A 25899-nucleotide genomic window follows, 5' to 3' on the forward strand; every position below is an offset into this window, starting at 1 on the left:
TCCCAGCTGATTTATAATGCACAGCATAACAAGTAAACTGATTCTCCCGTACTTGTGCAGGTGCACCATCTTCGGTAGGGGTGTGATCCGAAGACTAGCCCCATCTTTGTCAGTGACTCTCCAGCTGTCTCCAAACTCATTGAGGTTGCGCGTAACTGTGCCGTCTGGTTTTGTGTACTCGTTAGTGGTGCGTCCATCATAATTACCACACAGACCGAGCACACGAGATCTGTATACACTAGGAAGACTCACCACTTTAGGGGAGAGGAAGAGAAAGAGAAAGAGAAAGAGAAAGAGAAAGAGAGAGAGTGTTTGTGATTATATACTTCAAAAAATAAGCAAGCTAGGCATTACAAAAAATCCTTTTCTAATATTCGTTTTAAGTTTGAGATTTGGTCTTGTACCTCCTTGGGAACTGCCATCAAAGCGCACAGAAAGGCCAAAGTCAGTTGTGAGCATAACAAAGCGAGACTTGGTTTTAATGTTAACTCCCTGTACAGGACTGTACGGTAGACCAACTTTCTCGCCATTGACCTGGTGGAGGAAAACAATGCAGAAGACTTCTATGATGTGGCATTTTACTATATAGTGTAATCCACGTATGAAGTAGCAGTGGTTTGAAAGTCTGTTAGATCCAGCTATTAGGACTGACTACATATCCCATGATTCTCTCACCAGCACTTTCTTCTTCTGTTGCATGCGAACACTAATGCCGTACACGTCCACATAGACCTCGTGCAGAAGGGACACCCGACTGATTCCTCCCTGCCTTTGGTTTTTGCCGCGGACAGTGAAAGGGGTGAGGGAGCTTGGCAGATCGTTTCCTTTGGTTAATACATACGTATACGCTCCCTGGTAGTGGTGATTGTAATTGTCAAAGGTTCGATAGTGAGGGTCCCCAGCAATATTGCAGTCATCGAATTCTGCGAAAAGTAAAAGAAGTTTGAGTTAGTTCATCCCTGAGGTGGACATTAAGACTAACCTGGAAACTGCTTAGATATGCATTTCTTTAGATGCCTACCAGGCCCAAATCTAACTTCAATGTAAGTTTTGAATTCAGAATTCAGCTCAGATGGTCTGAATTAAGCAATTTTTGGACATTTTTCCCTCATTCTTAGTGTTTCGCATTGCAAAACTCACTCTCAGGTTTGCAGTAACGGTCTCCATTGCTGTCAAGATCACAGATTGAGTTCTCATTGCATTCAAAGGATGAGCAGGACAGCAGTCCTCCAAGGCTGCAGCTGCACCTCTGTTCGCAGTGGTCAGTTATCCACGAATCTCCCACCTGAAATGTATACCAGGCATTACTACTATGTGACATATAAAATAAAAGCACAGCCATCTTTACAGCACCTTTTTCTAATATATTCTTTAAGCACATTATATGTCTTTGCACACTATACATTTACAAAGAAAATGATATCAATCGTGAGATGAAGAATAGAAGAGTTTTGAAGAATAGAATAGAAAAGGATAGATTTGAAGAATAGATGTCTTCAATATATATACACTACCATTCAAAGGTTTGGGGTCGGTAAGATTTTTAATGTTAGAAAAAGTCTCTAAGAAAAGCTGTATTTATTTGAACAATAAATAAATAAATAAAAAATAACGTAAGTGTAATTTATTCATGTGATGCAAAGCTGAATTTTCAGCAGCCATTACTCCATTCTTCATAGTCACATGATCCTTCAGAAATTAGGAAACATTTATTTTTATTATCTATGTTGAAATCATTTGAGCTGCTTATTTTTGTGGAAATAATTAAGATAATTGTCTTCAGGATTTTTTGAAGAATGGAAAGTTCAGAATAATTTGTAACATTTTCTGATCAAATTAATGTGCAATTGCTGAATAAAAGTATACATTTTCTTTAAAAAAATGAATAAAAATTCAGACCAACAACTTTTGAACAATAGTGTAGTATCTCAATATTTCAGTCAACCATCATAGCATTCTAGTATTAAAGCGACAGATCACCCAAAAATGACAATTTTGTCATCACTTACCCTATTCCAAACCTATATAAGTTTCTTTCTTCTGTTGAACACAAACTAGAATATTTTAAAGAATGTTAGTTTGATAATCAAAGAGTAGACGGTAGCCATTGACTTCCATAGTAGGAAAAAAAAATACAATGGAAGTCAATGGCTGCCGTCAACTGTCTGGTTACCAACATTCTTTGAAATATCTTCTTTTGTGTTCAACAGAAGAAAGAAATCCATACAGGTTTGGAATGAGGGTGAGTAAATGATGACACAATGTTCATTTTTGGGTGAACTATCCCTTTAAGGAAAGCTGATGTTTTTTTTGTTTTTTTTTGCCCCAAAGTTTACTCACCTCATGATACTCTCCACTGCTGTCAACACATCCACAGCTTGAGAGGGGAACACACTTGCCATCACTTAACACGAAGCCTGCATTGCACTGGCAGCCTTCAACACAGCTATTGGGTGGTAATGGGCAGAATATGGGGAAGAGGTCGGCACAAGTAGGAGGACATGGTGCTGTGCATTCAGAATAGTGACTGTTTGGTGGACATGGGAGAGCTGGAAATAAAAACACACAAAAGGAAAGAGGTATGATGCATTGAACTTAAATTACAATGATTCTCTGACATATTTAGAGACCATTTCTCCCAGCTGTCACCCAGCTCAGCATAACATTCTCAGCACATCTTTTCGCCTTTTCTTCCCTCTTTGTCTTTCACTTACGGCAGAATGTGCTGTTCCTCCAGCTGATCTTGATTCCAGCGCTATAACAGGCCTGGGCGTAAGCCTCAATGTTATCGCACAGAGTCAACTGCATGCCATCATATTCGCACATGTCATAGACACAGTTCCCCAGAAAGGCTTCTGGAGGAATGAGAGAGTGACAGGGCTTGAAGAGATCAGACAGGATCGAAGCTGCGCATTGTGACTGGAAGATTTCTTCCTCATTCTCGTCACAGTTGGGTTTGTCTTCAGGTCTTGGATCGGGTTTGCAGCTGCGGATGGAGGAACAAGGAACGGATAAATACAACAGAAGAATGAAAAAAGTGGAACTCTATTAATTTTTCACCGTGATGCCTCAGATTCATATGCATCATAAGTGCATTTGTAATGCTGCTATCTATCTAGGTTTGTTTATTTCTGAATTATGGAGAGGTGCTTAGAGGCACCAAATAATCTAACACTCACCCAGGATCACTGTCTCCCTCTGCTTTCCAGCTGTTACCAAGTTCAATGGCATTTTCGGCTGGTTTGCCATCAGGCATCAAGTTATCGTCAGATGAATCGCCGTTGTAGTTACCGCACATTCCACACACCTATAATAGAAATGTTGAAAAAGTGTGTTTTGCTTCTTGTGGAAAATCTTTAATGCAGTTCAGATATTCTGACAAAAAGGGAACCGTCTGGTTTATTAATCAAATATCAGTATCAAAAGAATATATTTAGTACAAAAACAAAGTAGAGTGATGTTCTAGTTTCATACCTTGTTGAAATAGTCTCCAGGCACTGTGATCTCAATATGGTGCACTCCATCAAACTTCACAATCAGGCCAAAGTCAGTGTCTAGTATGGTGTTTACTCCACTGCTAAACACCCGTGCCTTGGCTGCAGTGATGTCGTACGGGGTCTTTATCCTGCGTTCATTCAGCTAGTCGGAGGAGGAAACAAATGTGAGTACAGGCCAGAGATTTAGCACAATAAGATCACTGAATACATATGGTTTAGAATCGTATCTATTACATTATGCAATATTTCACTGTCTAATCAGAAGACATGCAAATGCAACATAGTTAAAACCACTACTCCATCTCTTCCTCTTTCCTTCTCGGACTCTCACCAGTACTCTTCCGTTCTTGCTGATGGTGATGTTGGCAGTGGGCAGGTAGACGGTCACGGAGCGAACATACGAAGCTTCTGGCTGGCCGCGTTCTTCGTTCTTGGCCACAATGGTGAAGGGTGTCACCATAGAGATGTTGCATATTGCCACCAGCGTGTAAGTGCAGGTACCCATGAAGGTGTGCATGATCCCGTCAAATGTGTAGTAGTGAGGATCACCAGCAATGTGGCAAATGCCCACTCCTGCAAAGAAGGCCAGTTAGTAGTCTGTCTGACAGATAGAGAGATGTATGTATGGATGGATAGATGGATGATGGATGAACATTTGTTTTTGGTAGAGTATGTACCTGTATTCACACAGCCCAGCTGACCCTCATTAACTTTACATTCCTGAGCGGGACCGCACTGCCATGCCTCGCATGTCACGTTATTGAAAGGTGAACAAACACAGCGCTCTGTGCAGTCATCTTTTGTGAACCAGCTGTCTCCAACCTGAAAAACAAATTGAAATGAATTAATCATTTGATTGCACAAAGGAAACTAGAAACAAAAATTAACTGAATTAAACTATTATTCAGTTATATTATTTAATATAATCTTTTTATTATTTATTATTTATTAATTATTTAATCTTTTTTTGTGATGAAATTGTTTAAAACGTGAAAACAGAAGTAAAAGTTTCATTTAATCTTCTAAAGAACCACTCACAGGCCTGTAGTTGTTGTCTTTGTCAGTGCAACCACACTCCTTGAAGGGCACACACTGGTCTCCACTGAGGACAAATCCAGGGTCACACACACATCCCTCAACACAAGGCTCAGTACAAGTGCCTTCAGATCCAGGGTCCTGACAACTGGCTGGACACGCTGAACCACAAGGCTCATAGTGACTACCAACCTGACATTTAATAGCTGCAAGAAATGGAAATAAAGGAGTGGTGTTCAATAAACAGGTGAGAACAATGAGAACAAAGGAATGAAAATAGTGGGAAGACGAGAAACTGGAGACAATGGCCGGAGAAGGAGAGACAAAAAAAAAAGTACAACCATTTTAACTCAGCCACTTTCACAACAAAAGAGAGAAACAGCACCTATTGAAGGCTCTCTAATTGAAGGGTGCACACTACAAAGTCTTAAAAAGGATACAGTTAATAGCAGGTTTTAAAGGGCGCTTTACAGAATGCCTGTAGGGCTCAAACACTTACGGCAGAAGGTGTTATTTCTCCAGTTAATTGGCACCCCAGCTTGAGCGCACAGGTCAGCATAGCTTTGAATAGCTTGGCACAGTGCCACTGCGGCGCCACCGGTGCCACACTGATCAAACACACAGTTCTCAAAGTAAGGCTCGGGCGGCACCACTGCATGACATGGCTTGAAGATTCCTGGGAAAATAATGATGAATAGGCTTTAATGGTGCACAAAACAGGTGTCAGAAGAACGGCCCTATAAAACTGAGAAAATCAATGAAATTAACAGATGTGCTGGAATAGAAGCATAAATAGAGAAATGAGGACTCTTGCACACTTTAGTCTTGACATTCAGGTCATTGGCAGGGTTATTCGTTTTAGTATCATTCAGATATTATTATACTTTTTTATTTGTATATAATTTTAATTTTGGCTAAAGTTTTAGTCATTTTGTTGTATGTTTTAAAAAAAAAATGTCTATATATTTTTTTTTTCAGTTTTAGATTTAGTTATTTTAGTACTTGAAGTTAAACTAAATGAAGATTAGAAATGTTGCCTTGGCAATCAGCTGAAATAAATAAGTTAATGTTTATTTTTTATTTTTTATTCATTTCAGTTAACGTTTTTTTTTTTAAAAGCTATAATTTTTTATTTTTTATTTCAGATAACTATAATAACTCTGGCATAAGCCACAATTTCTAATTATAACAAACAAACAAAAATTAATATATATTTAATTTTAAATATATAAAAGCTATAATTTTGTATTTTTTATTTCAGATAACTATAATAACTCTGGCATAAGCCACAATTTCTAATTATAACAAACAATCCAATCCAATAACAAACAAACAATTTAAAAAACAAAAAAAAGCACATAATGAATAAGAAACCAAATTAAATAAAACACCTATGAAAAATAGAACAGATAGAACAGAATTTTTTAAATGTTTTATGAATTTGATCAGGGACCTCATCATCAAAGTGTTTTAAAATGTATGTTTGAGTGTATGTGTGTCCCACCATTTGGATCGGTGATCATGCCACAGCTAGTAGGTTTCGTAGCTTCACTCTGGATCTTGTCATCACATTCAATGTCTCCTCCGTCATGAGTACAACTATGCGAGATACGAAAGGCATGAATGATTAAAGCTTCAATGATAAAAAGAGCATATTTATAAAAAAAAAAAAAAAAAAGAACAAAACCTTACTATTACTGGTGCAGTGCACAGTCAAATATGCTTTTAACTTACTCGGGTCTGTCGTCGGGCACCTGCCAGCTCTCTCCAAGCTCATTGGTGCTGTCTGTTGGCTTTCCATCTGGCTTGATGTTGTCATCATCAGGATTATCATTATAGTTTCCTGTAATATATTATCATTATTTAAATGAATCATATAAGACTATTAATATTTGATTAGTAGCAACTCTTGAGCTCTTGAATCTTCATTATAATCATCAGTAAAGTGGGATAATTGAATTTGCAGTCTTTACCACAAAGTCCACATAACAGTCCGCTGTAGGAGGAAGGCAGGGTGACATCTGCATGATGATTTCCATCAAAACGGACACGCAATCCAAACTCTGTCTCAAGCACCACAAATTTGCCACTTAGGAAGATCTTGATACCGTTTGGAAGTGTGACAGGCACAGTGACCTGAACTCCATTCACCTGCAGGATGTAGGAATAAGGTAAGCTTACGAATGCACCACAGTTCTGATCTTCTCTAATCTGTTATTTAGCTCTCACAAGTCTCAGAAATGTCCCTTACCTGAACTTTGCGACCCTTGCCCAAAATGACCTTTGTGTCATGGACATTGATGATAACAGATCTTACATAAGACACTTTCTTATTATTGTCTCTGTGCTCGTTCTGTGTCTCCACAGAAAAGTATGGCAAGCCGGAGGTCTCATTACAGGGCTTAGTGAGAGTGTAGGAGCAGGCACCCATGAAGTGATGTACTTTATCATCAAATGAGTTATAATGAGGGTCACCAGAAACAGAGCAAATGCCTGTACCTAAAAGAGATAAAAATGGGGAGATCAAAAAAAATTTAGTTCCATGTCTCAACAGGTTTGTAAACAAATATACCAGTGCACATGCTAAAACCTGTATTAAGTGTAAACCAGTATATATTTGTTACCAAGTGGTTTGCAGACATAGTCTCCATCTTGAAGTTGGCAACTCTCAGTAGGAAGACAGCTGGTGTTGTAACACTGAATAGTTCCTCCACCCTCACATGTACACTTCTGCGTACAGCCCTCCAGATACCAACTCTCATTCACCTAAACATGGCCACATTGAGAGGAATGTGTTAAACATTAACCCCTTTTTTTTTTTTTTTTAATCTGAATGCCTTATATTAATAAAATAAATCTTCACTATGTTTTAAGCAATCCTATAGACTATGATTTATCCCAGTGACTCGATTCATTTGATCAGTTCACCAAAAAGGTTAAATTAGCCAAATGATTTGTTCAGTGACTGTGTTACGCCAGTAGGTAGCGAAAGCGTCTTACTGGCTGCGTCTGAAAGCTTAGGCAACTTAGGCAAATTGCCCTATCAGGCAATAGGTGTGTTCGACTTGAAGAGGCGCTGCACAGACCGATCGGTGTATGACATCAAAGTACCGCAAGAGCGATTAGAGAGCAGACGGCTCCATATCCTTTTGAATCAAATTTGATACAACAACCGGTCTTCAGGGTACCACTACAATTCGAATGAAGCACCTAATGACTTTGCGGCATGTGATACGCTCATCGGATTAAAACGTGTCTTGCACAGCAGAGGCTTGTGTTCAGTTGTTGAATTATTTACTTTAATTTACTTTACTTTAATTATTTGGATTTGTTAAAACATCCAGTCGACCAAATATTTGGTTATCCTTTATTATAATTTGTCTGATATAACCATCCATTTTAATCCTAATTCTAATAACTATCTATTTTTAATTTTATAATTTTTTTCTAGTTAATTCCAATAAACTATCTGAAAGTGACAAACACAACAACAACAGCATAAATAAAACAGAAAACAGTAAAACAATCTCCATTAAAGTATTGATTTGCATAATTGATTCACGTCGCGGTGCATGGCTGGGAACTATTCTATAAGACCTCATTGACAGAGAAATAGATCAATAACATAATGGATGATTCGAGAACATGGGACATTTTTAGACTTTTAAAATAACTTGTCATGGTTGCAATGGTTTTGTGGATGTTTTGATAAATTTTTTTTATATTATTTTCATAATCTCGTCCATGTCCCCAGAAGCCCACGGGTCGGCCCTGGTTTTAAACTCACTGGGTGGTAGGAGCCTGAGGGGTCCACACAGCCACAGTCTTTAACAGGAACACATTTGTTGTCACTGAGGATGAAGCCAGGGTCGCACTCACAGCCCTCTACACACTTCTCACTGCAGCCTGGTGGTCCATTGATACCCAGACATGTCTCCGGACAGGAGCTTACACATATGGAGTAATGGCTGTTTGGAGGACATACCAGGGCTGTAGAAAAAAGGGGTAAAACATCATTAACTGATAGTGAAAATAAGGTTAAAGTGCAGATGCAATGTGGAGTATGTAGTTTCCCAGTCCCATGTCCTCCTCCCCATGTGACAGCATTCCTGTATCTACCACTCTGGCCTTTAAAGGCATAAAAGCTTCATAAATAATAAAAACAATCAGGCTAAAGTTAACGTAAGTGTTCAACTCTAGCTGCCCTATTTCAACCTCCTGAACTGCATTTACTTCAATAATTTATTTTGTCCATTAGAGAGAGCTGAAAGCTGACTTCACTGGGAATATGAAATGTTATTCTTGCACGGATGCAAGTTGGCAAATTTTGCTGAAAATTCAACACTTAATGCAATATGAGACATGTGAGTATGACTCACGACAGAAGCCTGGCTCCCTCCACTGATGGACAGGTGCACCTGCACTCAGGCAAGCATCAGTGTAAGCTTGAAGCTGGTCACAAAGGGCCTGCTGCAGCCCTTGATAACGGCACATATCAAACACACAGCTCTGGAAGAACGGCAATGGGTCCACCACATTTATACAGTCTCTGTGAGGAGCAAATGTAAGAGAAAGTGTACATTTGTTAAGCACTAAAAATTATTTTAACTTTGTTTATTAGCAGTATTTGGAAATTTCATGGTTTGGTAAGTCCTAACCTAAAAGGTCCATTTGTGTCAGTTATTCTCCCACAGTTCTCTGGGTTTGACACCTCACCCTCCAGCACAGGATCACAGGGTGGTTGAGGTCCAGGGTCAGGCTTGCATCTGAAAACACAACATCATCATTGAACAAATTAAGTCAACCTAATCCTCAAAACACTGTGCTGCATGTGCAGTGGTTAAAATGCAGAAAAGAAAGAGGTACTGACGTTGCATCCTCGTCCTCATCAGTTTGCCAGCTGTCGCCAAACTGATGTGAGCTGTCAGATTGGGAGCCATCTGGCTTAGTGAAGTCATTATTAGGGTTTCCATCGTAGTCCCCACACAGGCCACACATCTGGTCATAGTAGGAACTGATGAGTAAGAGAAGAACAAAGCGAGAGGGATTAATTTTAAGATGTTCATTTCCCCAGAGATGGTTTTTGATTTTTTTTTCTTTTGTGGGAAGAATCCTATAACCCTTAAAGGGTTAGTTCACCCAAAAATGAAAATCTGTCATTAATGTCTCACCCTCATGTCGTTCCTAACTCGTAAGACTTTCGTTCATTTTCGAAACTCAAATGAAGATCTTTTAATGAAATCTGAGAGCTTTCTGTCCCTCCATTGACAGTCTACGCAACTTTAAACCCCCAGAAAGATAGTAAAGACATCATTAGAGTAATCCATGTGACTCCAGAGGTTTAGCCTCAAATTTATGAGTGCTTTGTTTGAGCAAAAAACTACAATTTACCATTTTATTTACAAAATATGAATCTCCAGCCCGTGTTCACGAGAGCACCATGACGCATGCGTGTTGACACGAGAGCGGACGTTGTTACATGAACGTGCGTTAGACATTCATATTTATGAGTAGAGTGGTAAATTATGTTTTTTGGTGCAAAGAAAGCACTCACGTCACTTCATAACCAGGTTAATCCACTGGAGTCACAGTTACTACCTTTCTGGGACTTGTAGGTGGTAATTGTGTAGGCTGTCAATAGAGGGACAGAATACTCTCAGATTTCATTAAAAAGATCTTTATTTGTGTTCTGAAGATGAACAAAAGTGTTACGGGTTTGGAACGACATGAGGGTGAGAAATGAATGAATTTTAATTTTGGGGTTAAATAATCCTTCAAGAATCATGGTGGATCTTAGTGTTTCCTGACAAATACTTCAGGTCAGAGTTATGTACTGTGAATATATTTCAATGAGGCTGTTTCAGAGTTTTAGTACCTGGGAACAGAGATCTTGGCGTAATGGTTGCCGTCCCACTTCACCTCCAGGCCGAACGAAGTTGTGAGGATTACATATTGGCCAGCAAGAGACAGAGAAATGAGCGGAGATGGCGAGTGGGGGAGGGACACTCTGAGTCCATTTACCTGGATGTGTGAAAAAGAGATAAACAATAGAGATGGATTGAAGACTAATGTTATCTTTGACTAGAAGAAATGTGATTATGAACAGATTAGGAACAAATGAAAGAAAATATTTTGGATATGAGGAGTGTCTCAAAACTATTGTCTTTATTTACTTAATGCCATAATCTAAGAGAGACTAAAACATATTTTAGCTGTCTCAATTCTTCATCTCAAGATTACAGAATGACTTCAGTGGTGGTTTAATGATGGCTCCTGCTGTGGATACTGACCAGAGTTCTCCTGTTTTTCATCATTGTCACAGTGACACCATCAACAGTCACGTACAGTTTCCTCAGGTAAGAAACACCAGAAATTCCTCTCTCTTCATTCTTACCCTCTATGGAGAACCAGGGGCCTGCAGACCCAGGAGAGAGGAAAGTAAAGTTATTTTAAATTCTTATTTAAACTTAATTTTTAAGTTAATTTTGGGAACATTTAATGTACATTGAATCAATATTAAGAATGGCAGGATTTTTTGGACAAAAGCATTCTAATGTCACTGCTGATTGTGGATGGTTTTAACATGGGTTTTGGCCATTGCTTACCAGTGTTGTTTTTACAGGTGCGGGCCAGAGTGTAGGTGCAAGTGCCCATGAAGCTGTAGTATTTGCCATCAAAGGTGTTATAATGAGGGTCACCAGAGATAATACAGTCTTGAGATCCTGGGGGATTGTGAAAAGATTAAGTATTTTTAAATACATCAACCATCTTTTAAGTGCTAAAGTTTGTGTAAAGTGCAATAGTATATTGTCGGATATACTTTTCGTATGTAATGAAAAGTTTGTGATGTTATAATCTGTTTGCAGGTAATACAACATCCTACTACCATGGTATGCTATTATATAAAGTAAGTTCACACGCATAGTCAAGCTAGAGTCCCCATTTCTCTAGCCAAATATACATGATACAATGTGTAATCAAATATTAAGAAGGATAAATTACAAACAGCATCTGTCTTCCAGAGTTAATGCAAGCCAAGACCAGTTGTTGTCTTATTAATGCATATAATGCTGGACATGCTGGACAAAGCCAAGCTAGTATCAAAATTTGTTAGCTCAACATTGCAAAACTGGACTAGTATGACTTTAAGCAGACATAAAAAAAGACAATTATTGCTTTAGCATGACTGAAATTTGATGGATGGATGAAAAGTGAATGGAAATGCACTTACTGAGTTTACCTAACTATGGGACTCACCTTCTGGGTAACACCCAATTACTCCATCCTGTACTCCACACTGTTCCATTGGTGGACAGTCAGCAGCGCTACAGGAAACGAACGGGGGGTTACACTTACACAGTAGCTCACAGTCCTTGGTGTAGAACTCTTCACCTGGCTAAATCCATGCAGAGAAGAAATATGTTAGTTTGATGAAAAATACTACTTGATTGACTATAACAAACCATCACTGTCCTAAATGATTCCACATACAGTTTCCTCACCTGATAATAATTTCCATTATGATTGCAGCCACATGTGTCTTCTTTCACGCACTGGCCAGCACTGAGGATGTATCCAGGGTCACAAACACATCCTTCAGAACAAGGCCCAGTGCACTGACTTGGTGGAATTGGGTTACAGGAAGGTTGGCAAATTGGGGCACATGACTCAAAATGACTGTTGAGTGGGCATTTCAGAGCTGGAGAGGAAGAATGTGCTTTAGTATTAGTCATAAACTTCACTCTATCTGACAGTATGAGAAATAGTACAAGCCACTGATGTCAGTAGTTTTTGTTCGAGTTTGTGGTTGAGGAATATGTATTTTTCAGACATACGACAGAAGGTGCTGTTTCTCCAGGGTCCAATTGTGACGCCACGGTCCTGACATTCGTTGACGTACGACTCTATTGCTTCACACAATGCAGAATGCGCTCCATCCAGCTCACACACATCAAACAAACAGTCTTGGAAGAAACCCTATAAACACAGGGTTAAGATCTGTAAGTATCTTTTATATGGTTAAAATTATACACTAAAGCATTTCAAATAATCTGACTTGACTTCACTCACATTTGGGTTGACTTTTGGATGGCAAGCAGCAAATGGGCCATTGGTGTCCAATATGAGACCACAGTAAGCCGGCCCTTCATACAACTCCTGCTCAGCATCTGTGCATCCTGGGGTTGGGTCGACCTCTGGCTTGTTACACCTGAAAGGCAGAATCAAAGTTAAGTCATCTATGATATGAATTGATAGATAACATACTGTAGATGAGTCTTTTAGAACTAACAGTATGTGCATTGCATATTAACTTACTCAGGGTCTGTGTTCCAGCTGTGGCCAAAGTCACTGGGGTTTTGGACCAGTTCACCAGTCGGGGTCTGGAAGTCATCCTTAGGGTCTCCGTTGTAGTCCCCACACAGTCCACAAAGTTTGTCCTCATAGCTGTAAAATGATCACAAGCATGTAGAAACATTTAAAAGTTGATCAAGTTATAATAGTTATTAAAAAACTTTTATAAGAACCATACTCACTCCTTGATAACTTTAATGTCCATAAAGTGGTTTCCATCGTAACGTACAGTTACTCCAAAGTTCAAGACCACTGTGTAGTGCTTGCCAGACATAAAAATGTCAACACCACTGACAGGACTCAGAGGAATGTTCACGTTGGTACCATTGACCTGAGAAAAGTCAGAAAACATAACTGTCCATTTGAATGTGCCTCTAAATAAGATGTCTACAGTATATGTACATTAGCAGTAATATTGAAATGAATGTTCTTTTTCTCTGACCTGCACAGTTCCTCCTTTCAGAATGGACACTATCACTCCCAGTGCATGGACATGAACTGCTTTTACATAGCTGATATAAAGATTGTTGTAACGATTCTCATTGTCTGTGTATACAGCAAAGTAAGGCACATCTGTGCTGTTACAAGGTTCAGACATCAGGTAAGAACAGTTTCCCATGAAGTCGTAGCGCTGCTTATCAAAGGTGGTGTAATGGGGGTCACCAGAAGCAATACAGGTGGAAGTTCCTGTGAGTGAAAAATATGTTGATGTCAAAGATATAATTAAAAAAATTAAAATTAAAATAGTTCAAGGGAATATTGTTGTTGTTTTGTACATTACCTTTAAGGTAGCAGCCATGCACTCCACCAACCTCCCGACATTCTTCTGTCACAGGGTCACAGCTGTTGTCCACACAGTCGAAAGTGTAGTTGCCAGCACAGCGACACAACTTGGAACAGCCATTTCCAAAAATGATCTCACCAGGCTGAGTGTAAATACAGAACAAGTTTAGAGCAAAGGCTTAGGTCCCAGAAATGGATAAAAATGCAGCCTCACATCAACGACAACTCTTGTACCTCAAAGTAATTGTTTTCTTCATCCAGGCACCCACACTGCTCAATAGGAACACAGCGCCGGCCACGGAAAACAAATCCTGGTTTACAGAAGCAGCCGCTGATGCAAGAACCAGAGCAGTTGGTGGAGGGTTCTGCACAGGTAGGAATACAGGCTGGGCCGCAATCAATGTATTCAGAGTCTGGAGGGCAGTTCACTGTTGGAACACACAAAGAGTTGTTTAGCTATACAAATCTTGTAATTTTTTGATAGAGTAGGAGCAGGTACTCATGAAGTGATCTACTTTATTATCAGAGGAGGCAATGAGGGTCAATAGAGACAAAACAAATTCTTATATCTAAAGAGAAAGATAAAAATGAAGTTAAAAATATAAGTTCCAGATCTGTCAGGAGGTTCAATTGGTTTGTGTATAACTGCATGTATGTATATTCATGATGTGTTAATATGTGTAAATAAATGTACCCGTACATGTGCTCAAAACATTATTATGTATAAACCAGTACTATAATTGTTACCACTTGGTTTGCAGACATAGTCTCCATCTTTAAGTTGGCAACTCTCATTAGGAAGACAGCTGGTGTCGTAACACTGAATAGTTCCTCCACCCTCACATGTACACTTCTGCTTACAGCCCTCCAGAGACCAGCTCTCATTCACCTAAACATGGCCACATTGAGAGGAATGTCTGTCATTTTTGCAGTGGTTTCATGAATGTTGAAATCAAAGTTTTGGGTCTTATTTTCATAATCTCGTCCATGTCCCCAGAAGCCCACGGGTCGGCCCTGGTTTTAAACTCACTGGGTGGTAGGAGCCTGAGGGGTCCACACAGCCACAGTCTTTAACAGGAACACATTTGTTGTCACTGAGGATGAAGCCAGGGTCGCACTCACAGCCCTCTACACACTTCTCACTGCAGCCTGGTGGTCCATTGATACCCAGACATGTCTCCGGACAGGAGCTCACACATATGGAGTAATGGCTGTTTGGAGGACATACCAGGGCTGTAGAAAAAGGGGTAAAGCATCAGTAAATGACTATGAAATTAAGGCTGAAGTGAGGATGCAATGTGGAGTATATAGTTTCCCAGTCTCATGTCCTCTTCGCTCAGTGACGGGATTCCTGTTATAGAAGTCAAATAAATAATAAAAGCAAAAAGACTAAAGCTAGCATTAGTAATCGACTCTAGCTGTCTTTTCCCAACCTCCTGAACTCCATTTCAATAATTAATATTGTGCATTAGAGAAAGCTTAAAGCAGGTTTGTCACTGGGAATGTGAAATGTTATTCTTGCATGGATGTAAGTTGCCAAATTGTACTTCTTTAGTATATGTTTAAAACGTTATACACTGTGCGATATGATACATCCTATAAGAGAGTGTGACTCACGGCAGAAGCCTGGCTCCCTCCACTGATGGACAGGTGCACCTGCACTCAGGCAAGCATCAGTGTAAGCTTGAAGCTGGTCACAAAGGGCCTGCTGCAGCCCTTGATAACGGCACATATCAAACACACAGCTCTGGAAGAACGGCAATGGGTCCACCACATTTATACAGTCTCTGTGAGGAGCAAATGTAAGAGAAAGTGTACATTTGTTAAGCACTAAAAATTATTTTAACTTTGTTTATTAGCAGTATTTTGAAATTTCATGGTTTGGTAAGTCCTAACCTAAAAGGTCCATTTGTGTCAGTTATTCTCCCACAGTTCTCTGGGTTTGACACCTCACCCTCCAGCACAGGATCACAGGGTGGTTGAGGTCCAGGGTCAGGCTTGCATCTGAAAACACAACATCATCGAACATATGAAATCGACCTGATCCTCAAAACATTGTGTTGCCTGTGTGACCAGTCCTATTCAACCCGCTTCGAGCGGGATTTGAACCGGGGACTCTGGTGTGAGAGGCAGGCGTGCTAACAAGGTCAAGTCAAGTCAAGTCAACCTTATTTATATAGCGCTTTTCACAATACAGATTGTGTCAAGTCAACTTTATTTATATAGAGCTTTTCACAATACAGATTGTATCAAAGCAGCTTCACAGTATTAAATAAAATAGTACATCAGTGTTTGTTTCTAGTGTAAAACGTCCACGTTTGGTAATGCTGATCAATAGTATTGTTGATTGATTAATTAAATTAAGTATCCCCAACTGAGCAAGCCAAAGGCAACAGTGGCAAGGAACCGAAAAACTCCATCAGGTGACCTAATGGAGAAAAAAAAACCTTGGGAGAACCCAGGCTCAGTCGGGGGCCAGTTCTCCTCTGGCGTTTATGAACTAGAGACCGGATTTAACTGTAAGATTAAAAATATTATATAAATGCCTGGCTGAAGAGATGCGTCTTTAATCTAGTTTTAAACTGGGAGAGCGAGTCTGAGCAACGAACAGTATCAGGAAGGCTATTCCAGAGTTTTGGAGCTAAATGTGAAAATGATCTCCCTCCTTTGGTTGATCTGGATATCCTAGGTATGACCAAAAGCATAGAATTTAGTGATCTTAAAGAGCGCGATGGATTATAGGGCGATAGAAGATCTGTTAAATAAACTGGAGCTAAGCCGTTTAGGGCTTTATAAGTCAGTAGCAATACCTTGTAATTAATACGGAACTTTATACGTAACCAATGTAGTGATGATAAAATTGGTGTTATATGGTCAAATTTTCTTGATCTAGTAAGAACTCTAGCGGCGGCATTTTGGACTAACTGTAGCTTGTTTATTGAGGATGCAGGACAACCAGCTAATAAAGCATTACAGTAATCTAGTCTCGAGGTCATGAACGCATGAACTAACTTTTCTGCATCAGAAACAGATAGCATATTACGTAGCTTAGCAATGTTTCTAAGGTGGAAAAAGGCTACTAACAAGGACACTTAAGATCGCAGACTCTGGCACTAGTGACTGATGATAGTGGAGTGAGGTTTACACACACAGCTCTTACTGGTTTACATGCGTTACACTCGCCCCCCTAAACCTCACTCTTATCCGTTTCAACTGCACCAAATGTAACCAAATGTGGGAGGCGGGCGCCCTAACAAGGGCGCTAACGGCAGCAGGCTCTAACGTCAGTCGCTAACATGCCTCTTGAGGCTAGGGGAGTGAGGTTTACATGCACAGTCTTACTGGCCTAAGTCCATTGCACCTGCATGTGCAGTTGATAAAATGCAGAAAAGAAAGAGGTACTGACGTTGCATCCTCGTCCTCATCAGTTTGCCAGCTGTCGCCAAACTGATGTGAGCTGTCAGATTGGGAGCCATCTGGCTTAGTGAAGTCATTATTAGGGTTTCCATCGTAGTCCCCACACAGGCCACACATCTGGTCATAGTAGGAACTGATAAAATATGAGAGAGAGGAAAAAAGAGAGAGAGATTAATGTAAAGATATTCGTTTCCCTAGAGACACTTTTTGTTTTTTCTTTTGCAGGATTTACTCAAATCCTATAACCCTTAACAATCATGGTGGATCTTGGTGTTTCCTGACAAATTCTTCAGGTCAGAGTTATGTACTGTGTATATATTTCAATGAGGCTGTTTCAGAGTTTTAGTACCTGGGAACAGAGATCTTGGCGTAATGGTTGCCGTCCCACTTCACCTCCAGGCCGAACGAAGTTGTGAGGATTACATATTGGCCAGCAAGAGACAGAGAAATGAGCGGAGATGGCGAGTGGGGGAGGGACACTCTGAGTCCATTTACCTGGATGTGTGAAAAAGAGATAAACAATAGAGATGGATTGAAGACTAATGTTATCTTTGACTAGAAGAACGGTGAGATTTTTTTCTTTTGTTGTAAAGGAAATATTATTCTTGAGGAAATGAAAAATGGACAGAGATATTGGATTAGGAACAGATTAGGAACAACTGAAAGAAAATATTTAAGATGAAAACTATTATGTCCATAGTCCATTTACTTAATCTCAGAAATGAACATTTTAGAAAAACTAAAATATAGTTTAGCTGTTGACTTAAAATCTCAATTGTTGATCTCAAGATTACAGAATGACTTCAGTGGTGGTTTAATGATGGCTCCTGCTGTGGATACTGACCAGAGTTCTCCTGTTTTTCATCATTGTCACAGTGACACCATCAACAGTCACGTACAGTTTCCTCAGGTAAGAAACACCAGAAATTCCTCTCTCTTCATTCTTACCCTCTATGGAGAACCAGGGACCTGCAGACCCAGGAGAGAGGAAAGTAAAGTTGTTTTAAAAGTTGATTATACTTTAAAGTTTAAACTATTAAAGCTTTTGAACTTTGTTTCAGGAATATTTCATGCATATTGAATCGAAATAGGATTTTTGTGCTACTCCATAAAGACTACTGATAACCAAAGCACTGTAAACTCATTGTATGTTTTGGATCTTTGCACCCTGTCTTGGCCATTGCTTACCAGTGTTGTTTTTACAGGTGCGGGCCAGAGTGTAGGTGCAAGTGCCCATGAAGCTGTAGTATTTGCCATCAAAGGTGTTATAATGAGGGTCACCAGAGATAATACAGTCTTGAGATCCTGGGGGATTGTGAAAAGAAATTAAGTTTTTTATAAATGAATCAACCATTTGTTAAGGGCTAAAGAATATGTAGTTTGTTTAGTATATTGTATAATAATGTAATATTGAAGAGGAATAATAATAATAATAAAAAAAGAAAAATAAAGTATGTGGTGCTATGACCTGACCACAGTATATTACATAACGTACATTTACATGTACAGTCAACATGCATAGTCAAGCCACATTTTCCCGCTCTTTGTCCAAGTATGCATGACACAATACGTAATCGAGTATTTGAAGAATTAAATACACATTCCATGTCACATCTTTCAAAGCATGCACACAGCACTGAGACCAGTTGTAGTCTGATTAACATGTACAGGCTAGACAAAGTTAAGATACAATCACATGTATGATTTGATTACAAAATTATGCAAAAAATTATTTCAGACTAAATTGTTCACATGTTAAAAAGACATATTATTGCTTTAGTCTGACTGAAATCCTATTTTAATGTGAATGGAAACACATTTACGGAGTTAACCAAAGTACTCACCTTCTGGGTAACACCCAATTACTCCATCCTGTACTCCACACTGTTCCATTGGTGGACAGTCAGCAGCGCTACAGGAAACGAATGGGGGGTTACACTTACACAGTAGCTCACAGTCCTTGGTGTAGAACTCTTCACCTGGCTAAATCCATGCAGAGAAGAAATATGTTAGTTTGATGAAAAATACTACTTGATTGACTATAACAAACCATCACTGTCCTAAATGATTCCACATACAGTTTCCTCACCTGATAATAATTTCCATTATGATTGCAGCCACATGTGTCTTCTTTCACGCACTGGCCAGCACTGAGGATGTATCCAGGGTCACAAACACATCCTTCAGAACAAGGCCCAGTGCACTGATTTGGTGGAATTGGGTTACAGGAAGGTTGGCAAATTGGGGCACATGACTCAAAATGACTGTTGGGTGGGCATTTCAGAGCTGGAGAGGAAGAATGTGCTTTAGTATTAGTCATAAACTTCACTCTATCTGACAGTATGAGAAATAGTACAAGCCATTGATGTCAGCAGTTTTTGTTTGAGTTTGTGGTTGAGGAATATGTATTTTTCAGACATACGACAGAAGGTGCTGTTTCTCCAGGGTCCAATTGTGACGCCACGGTCCTGACATTCGTTGACGTACGACTCTATTGCTTCACACAATGCAGAATGCGCTCCATCCAGCTCACACACATCAAACAAACAGTCTTGGAAGAAACCCTATAAACACAGGGTTAAGATCTGTAAGTATCTTCTATATGGTTAAAATTACACACTAAAGCATTTCAAATAATCTGACTTGACTTCACTCACATTTGGGTTGACTTTTGGATGGCAAGCAGCAAATGGGCCATTGGTGTCCAATATGAGACCACAGTAAGCCGGCCCTTCATACAACTCCTGCTCAGCATCTGTGCATCCTGGGGTTGGGTCGACCTCTGGCTTGTTACACCTGAAAGGCAGAATCAAAGTTAAGTCATCTATGATATGAATTGATAGATAACATACTGTAGATGAGTCTTTTAGAACTAACAGTATGTGCATTGCATATTAACTTACTCAGGGTCTGTGTTCCAGCTGTGGCCAAAGTCACTGGGGTTTTGGACCAGTTCACCAGTCGGGGTCTGGAAGTCATCCTTAGGGTCTCCGTTGTAGTCCCCACACAGTCCACAAAGTTTGTCCTCATAGCTGTAAAATGATCACAAGCATGTAGAAACATTTAAAAGTGGATCAAGTTGTAATAGTTATTAAAAAACTTTTATAAGAACCATACTCACTCCTTGATAACTTTAATGTCCATATAGTGGTTTCCATCGTAACGTACAGTTACTCCAAAGTTCAAGACCACTGTGTAGTGCTTGCCAGACATAAAAATGTCAACACCACTGACAGGACTCAGAGGAATGTTCACGTTGGTACCATTGACCTGAGAAAAGTCAGAAAACATAACTGTCCATTTGAATGTGCCTCTAAATAAGATGTCTACAGTATATGTACATTGCAGTAATATTGAAATGAATGTTCTTTTCTCTGACCTGCACAGTTCCTCCTTTCAGAATGGACACTATCACTCCCAGCGCATGGACATGAACTGCTTTTACATAGCTGATATAAAGATTGTTGTAACGATTCTCATTGTCTGTGTATACAGCAAAGTAAGGCACATCTGTGCTGTTACAAGGTTCAGACATCAGGTAAGAACAGTTTCCCATGAAGTCGTAGCGCTGCTTATCAAAGGTGGTGTAATGGGGGTCACCAGAAGCAATACAGGTGGAAGTTCCTGTGAGTGAAAAATATGTTGATGTCAAAGATATAATTTAAAAAATTTAAATTAAAATAGTTCAAGGGAATATTGTTGTTGTTTTGTACATTACCTTTAAGGTAGCAGCCATGCACTCCACCAACCTCCCGACATTCTTCGGTCACAGGGTCACAGCTGTTGTCCACACAGTCGAAAGTGTAGTTGCCAGCACAGCGACACAACTTGGAACAGCCATTTCCAAAAATGATCTCACCAGGCTGAGTGTAAATACAGAACAAGTTTAGAGCAAAGGCTTAGGTCCCAGAAATGGATAAAAATGCAGCCTCACATCAACGACAACTCTTGTACCTCAAAGTAATTGTTTTCTTCATCCAGGCACCCACACTGCTCAATAGGAACACAGCGCCGGCCACGGAAAACAAATCCTGGTTTACAGAAGCAGCCGCTGATGCAAGAACCAGAGCAGTTGGTGGAGGGTTCTGCACAGGTAGGAATACAGGCTGGGCCGCAATCAATGTATTCAGAGTCTGGAGGGCAGTTCACTGTTGGAACACACGAAGAGTTGTTTAGCTATACAAATCTTGTCATTTTTTGATAGAGTAGGAGCAGGTACTCATGAAGTGATCTACTTTATTATCAGAGGAGGCAATGAGGGTCAATAGAGACAAAACAAATTCTTATATCTAAAGAGAAATATAAGTTCCAGATCTGTCAGGAGTTTCAATTGGTTTGTGTATAACTGCATGTATGTATATTCACGATGTGTTAATATGTGTAAATAAATGTACCCGTACATGTGCTCAAAACATTATTATGTATAAATGAGTAATATAATTGTTACCACTTGGTTTGCAGACATAGTCTCCATCTTCAAGTTGGCAACTCTCATTAGGAAGACAGCTGGTGTCGTAACACTGAATAGTTCCTCCACCCTCACATGTACACTTCTGCTTACAGCCCTCCAGAGACCAGCTCTCATTCACCTAAACATGGCCACATTGAGAGGAATGTCTGTCATTTTTGCAGTGGTTTCATGAATGTTGAAATTAAAGTTTTGGGTCTTATTTTCATAATCTTGTCCATGTCCCCAGAAGCCCACGGGTCGGCCCTGGTTTTAAACTCACTGGGTGGTAGGAGCCTGAGGGGTCCACACAGCCACAGTCTTTAACAGGAACACATTTGTTGTCACTGAGGATGAAGCCAGGGTCGCACTCACAGCCCTCTACACACTTCTCACTGCAGCCTGGTGGTCCATTGATACCCAGACATGTCTCCGGACAGGAGCTTACACATATGGAGTAATGGCTGTTTGGAGGACATACCAGAGCTGTAGAAAAAAGGGGTAAAGCATCAGTAAATGACTGTGAAATTAAGGCTGAAGTGAGGATGCAATGTGGAGTATATAGTTTCCCAGTCTCATGTCCTCTTCCCTCAGTGATGAGCCAAATTGTACTTCTTTAGTATATGTTTAAAACGTTATACACTGTGCGATATGATACATCCTATAAGAGAGTGTGACTCACGGCAGAAGTCTGGCTCCCTCCACTGATGGACAGGTGCACCTGCACTCAGGCAAGCATCAGTGTAAGCTTGAAGCTGGTCACAAAGGGCCTGCTGCAGCCCTTGATAACGGCACATATCAAACACACAGCTCTGGAAGAACGGCAATGGGTCCACCACATTTATACAGTCTCTGTGAGGAGCAAATGTAAGAGAAAGTGTACATTTGTTAAGCACTAAAAATTATTTTAACTTTGTTTATAAGCAGTATTTGGAAATTTCATGGTTTGGTAAGTCCTAACCTAAAAGGTCCATTTGTGTCAGTTATTCTCCCACAGTTCTCTGGGTTTGACACCTCACCCTCCAGCACAGGATCACAGGGTGGTTGAGGTCCAGGGTCAGGCTTGCATCTGAAAACACAACATCATCGAACATATGAAATTGACCTGATCCTCAAAACATTGTGCTGCCTGTGTGACCAGTCCTATTTAACCCGCTTCGAGCGGGATTTGAACCGGGGACTCTGGTGTGAGAGGCGGGCGTGCTAACAAGGACACTTAAGATCGCAGACTCTGGCACTAGTGACTGATGATAGTGGAGTGAGGTTTACACACACAGCTCTTACTGGCCTACATGCGTTACACTCGCCCCCCTAAACCTCACTCTTATCCGTTTCAACTGCACCAAATGTAACCTGTCCTACTCAATCCGCTCCGAGGGTATTCGAACCGGTGTGGGAGGCGGGCGCGCTAACAAGGACCCTAACGGCAGCAGGCTCTAACGTCAGTCGCTAACATGCCTCTTGAAGCTAGGGGAGTGAGGTTTACATGCACAGTCTTACTGGCCTAAGTCCATTGCACCTGCATGTGCAGTTGATAAAATGCAGAAAAGAAAGAGGTACTGACGTTGCATCCTCGTCCTCATCAGTTTGCCAGCTGTCGCCAAACTGATGTGAGCTGTCAGATTGGGAGCCATCTGGCTTAGTGAAGTCATTATTAGGGTTTCCATCGTAGTCCCCACACAGGCCACACATCTGGTCATAGTAGGAACTGATAAAATATGAGAGAGAGGAAAAAAGAGAGAGAGATTAATGTAAAGATATTCGTTTCCCTAGAGACACTTTTTGTTTTTTCTTTTGCAGGATTTACTCAAATCCTATAACCCTTAACAATCATGGTGGATCTTAGTGTTTCCTGACAAATACTTCAGGTCAGAGTTATGTACTGTGTATATATTTCAATGAGGCTGTTTTAGAGTTTTAGTACCTGGGAACAGAGATCTTGGCGTAATGGTTGCCGTCCCACTTCACCTCCAGGCCGAACGAAGTTGTGAGGATTACATATTGGCCAGCAAGAGACAGAGAAATGAGCGGAGATGGCGAGTGGGGGAGGGACACTCTGAGTCCATTTACCTGGATGTGTGAAAAAGAGATAGACAGTAAACAATAGAGATGGATTGAAGACTAATGTTATCTTTGACTAGAAGAACGGTGAGATTTTTTTCTTTTGTTGTAAAGGAAATATTATTCTTGAGGAAATGAAAAATGGACAGAGATATTGTGATTAGGAACAGATTAGGAACAACTGAAAGAAAATATTTAAGATGAAAACTATTATGTCCATAGTCCATTTACTTAATCTCAGAAATTAACATTTTAGAAAAACTCAAAAATAGTTTAGCTGTTGACTTAAAATCTCAATTGTTGATCTCAAGATTACAGAATGACTTCAGTGGTGGTTTAATGATGGCTCCTGCTGTGGATACTGACCAGAGTTCTCCTGTTTTTCATCATTGTCACAGTGACACCATCAACAGTCACGTACAGTTTCCTCAGGTAAGAAACACCAGAAATTCCTCTCTCTTCATTCTTACCCTCTATGGAGAACCAGGGGCCTGCAGACCCAGGAGAGAGGAAAGTAAAGTTGTTTTAAAAGTTGATTATACTTTAAAGTTTAAACTATTAAAGCTTTTGAACTTTGTTTCAGGAATATTTCATGCATATTGAATCAAAATAGGATTTTTGTGCTACTCCATAAAGACTACTGATAACCAAAGCACTGTAAACTCATTGTATGTTTTGGATCTTTGCACCCTGTCTTGGCCATTGCTTACCAGTGTTGTTTTTACAGGTGCGGGCCAGAGTGTAGGTGCAAGTGCCCATGAAGCTGTAGTATTTGCCATCAAAGGTGTTATAATGAGGGTCACCAGAGATAATACAGTCTTGAGATCCTGGGGGATTGTGAAAATAAATTACGTTTTTTTATAAATGAATCAACCATTTGTTAAGGGCTAAAGAATATGTAGTTTGTTTAGTATATTGTATAATAATGTAATATTGAAGAGGAATAATAATAATAATAAAAAATAAATAAAGTATGTGGTGCTATGACCTGACCACAGTATATTACATAACGTACATTTACATGTACAGTCAACATGCATAGTCAAGCCACATTTTCCCGCTCTTTGTCCAAGTATGCATGACACAATACGTAATCGAGTATTTGAAGAATTAAATACACATTCCATGTCACATCTTTCAAAGCATGCACACAGCACTGAGACCAGTTGTAGTCTGATTAACATGTACAGACTAGACAAAGTTAAGATACAATCACATGTATGATTTGATGACTAAATTGTTCACATGTTAAAAAGACATATTATTGCTTTAGTCTGACTGAAATCCTATTTTAATGTGAATGGAAACACATTTACGGAGTTAACCAAAGTACTCACCTTCTGGGTAACACCCAATTACTCCATCCTGTACTCCACACTGTTCCATTGGTGGACAGTCAGCAGCGCTACAGGAAACGAACGGGGGGTTACACTTACACAGTAGCTCACAGTCCTTGGTGTAGAACTCTTCACCTGGCTAAATCCATGCAGAGAAGAAATATGTTAGTTTGATGAAAAATACTACTTGATTGACTATAACAAACCATCACTGTCCTAAATGATTCCACATACAGTTTCCTCACCTGATAATAATTTCCATTATGATTGCAGCCACATGTGTCTTCTTTCACGCACTGGCCAGCACTGAGGATGTATCCAGGGTCACAAACACATCCTTCAGAACAAGGCCCAGTGCACTGATTTGGTGGAATTGGGTTACAGGAAGGTTGGCAAATTGGGGCACATGACTCAAAATGACTGTTGGGTGGGCATTTCAGAGCTGGAGAGGAAGAATGTGCTTTAGTATTAGTCATAAACTTCACTCTATCTGACAGTATGAGAAATAGTACAAGCCATTGATGTCAGCAGTTTTTGTTTGAGTTTGTGGTTGAGGAATATGTATTTTTCAGACATACGACAGAAGGTGCTGTTTCTCCAGGGTCCAATTGTGACGCCACGGTCCTGACATTCGTTGACGTACGACTCTATTGCTTCACACAATGCAGAATGCGCTCCATCCAGCTCACACACATCAAACAAACAGTCTTGGAAGAAACCCTATAAACACAGGGTTAAGATCTGTAAGTATCTTCTATATGGTTAAAATTACACACTAAAGCATTTCAAATAATCTGACTTGACTTCACTCACATTTGGGTTGACTTTTGGATGGCAAGCAGCAAATGGGCCATTGGTGTCCAATATGAGACCACAGTAAGCCGGCCCTTCATACAACTCCTGCTCAGCATCTGTGCATCCTGGGGTTGGGTCGACCTCTGGCTTGTTACACCTGAAAGGCAGAATCAAA

General features: G+C 40.0%; 1 protein-coding gene across 1 annotated transcript in view; it reads right to left on the reverse strand.

Moving 5' to 3' along the window:
- Positions 1-25899, reverse strand: part of zanl (zonadhesin, like) — a gene marked incomplete at both ends in the record, with an annotated part of 46228 nt that overhangs the window by 2825 nt on the left and 17504 nt on the right. The window contains 62 exons of the mRNA XM_081389883.1: positions 53-254; positions 405-534; positions 676-923; positions 1141-1285; positions 2341-2549; positions 2715-2986; positions 3180-3307; positions 3475-3639; positions 3829-4070; positions 4175-4319; positions 4536-4738; positions 5032-5208; positions 6037-6131; positions 6267-6375; positions 6506-6683; positions 6784-7031; positions 7157-7298; positions 8320-8522; positions 8912-9081; positions 9191-9298; positions 9403-9546; positions 10408-10553; positions 10823-10947; positions 11138-11254; positions 11790-11928; positions 12035-12231; positions 12368-12509; positions 12603-12741; positions 12849-12977; positions 13067-13215; positions 13327-13571; positions 13666-13810; positions 13902-14095; positions 14415-14556; positions 14698-14900; positions 15285-15454; positions 15564-15671; positions 17074-17217; positions 17434-17579; positions 17929-18053; positions 18273-18389; positions 18929-19067; positions 19174-19370; positions 19507-19648; positions 19742-19880; positions 19988-20116; positions 20206-20354; positions 20464-20708; positions 20803-20947; positions 21039-21232; positions 21532-21673; positions 21815-22017; positions 22214-22383; positions 22493-22600; positions 23096-23239; positions 23456-23601; positions 23959-24083; positions 24303-24419; positions 24930-25068; positions 25175-25371; positions 25508-25649; positions 25743-25881. Of these exons, the coding sequence (XP_081246009.1) occupies positions 53-254; positions 405-534; positions 676-923; positions 1141-1285; positions 2341-2549; positions 2715-2986; positions 3180-3307; positions 3475-3639; positions 3829-4070; positions 4175-4319; positions 4536-4738; positions 5032-5208; positions 6037-6131; positions 6267-6375; positions 6506-6683; positions 6784-7031; positions 7157-7298; positions 8320-8522; positions 8912-9081; positions 9191-9298; positions 9403-9546; positions 10408-10553; positions 10823-10947; positions 11138-11254; positions 11790-11928; positions 12035-12231; positions 12368-12509; positions 12603-12741; positions 12849-12977; positions 13067-13215; positions 13327-13571; positions 13666-13810; positions 13902-14095; positions 14415-14556; positions 14698-14900; positions 15285-15454; positions 15564-15671; positions 17074-17217; positions 17434-17579; positions 17929-18053; positions 18273-18389; positions 18929-19067; positions 19174-19370; positions 19507-19648; positions 19742-19880; positions 19988-20116; positions 20206-20354; positions 20464-20708; positions 20803-20947; positions 21039-21232; positions 21532-21673; positions 21815-22017; positions 22214-22383; positions 22493-22600; positions 23096-23239; positions 23456-23601; positions 23959-24083; positions 24303-24419; positions 24930-25068; positions 25175-25371; positions 25508-25649; positions 25743-25881 (9936 nt within the window). The remainder of the gene's footprint in view (positions 1-52; positions 255-404; positions 535-675; positions 924-1140; positions 1286-2340; positions 2550-2714; positions 2987-3179; positions 3308-3474; positions 3640-3828; positions 4071-4174; positions 4320-4535; positions 4739-5031; positions 5209-6036; positions 6132-6266; positions 6376-6505; positions 6684-6783; positions 7032-7156; positions 7299-8319; positions 8523-8911; positions 9082-9190; positions 9299-9402; positions 9547-10407; positions 10554-10822; positions 10948-11137; positions 11255-11789; positions 11929-12034; positions 12232-12367; positions 12510-12602; positions 12742-12848; positions 12978-13066; positions 13216-13326; positions 13572-13665; positions 13811-13901; positions 14096-14414; positions 14557-14697; positions 14901-15284; positions 15455-15563; positions 15672-17073; positions 17218-17433; positions 17580-17928; positions 18054-18272; positions 18390-18928; positions 19068-19173; positions 19371-19506; positions 19649-19741; positions 19881-19987; positions 20117-20205; positions 20355-20463; positions 20709-20802; positions 20948-21038; positions 21233-21531; positions 21674-21814; positions 22018-22213; positions 22384-22492; positions 22601-23095; positions 23240-23455; positions 23602-23958; positions 24084-24302; positions 24420-24929; positions 25069-25174; positions 25372-25507; positions 25650-25742; positions 25882-25899) is intronic.

The sequence above is a fragment of the Scardinius erythrophthalmus genome, assembly GCF_964197995.2.
Source record: "Scardinius erythrophthalmus genome assembly, chromosome: 2".
In the NCBI taxonomy this organism is placed as follows: domain Eukaryota; kingdom Metazoa; phylum Chordata; class Actinopteri; order Cypriniformes; family Leuciscidae; genus Scardinius; species Scardinius erythrophthalmus.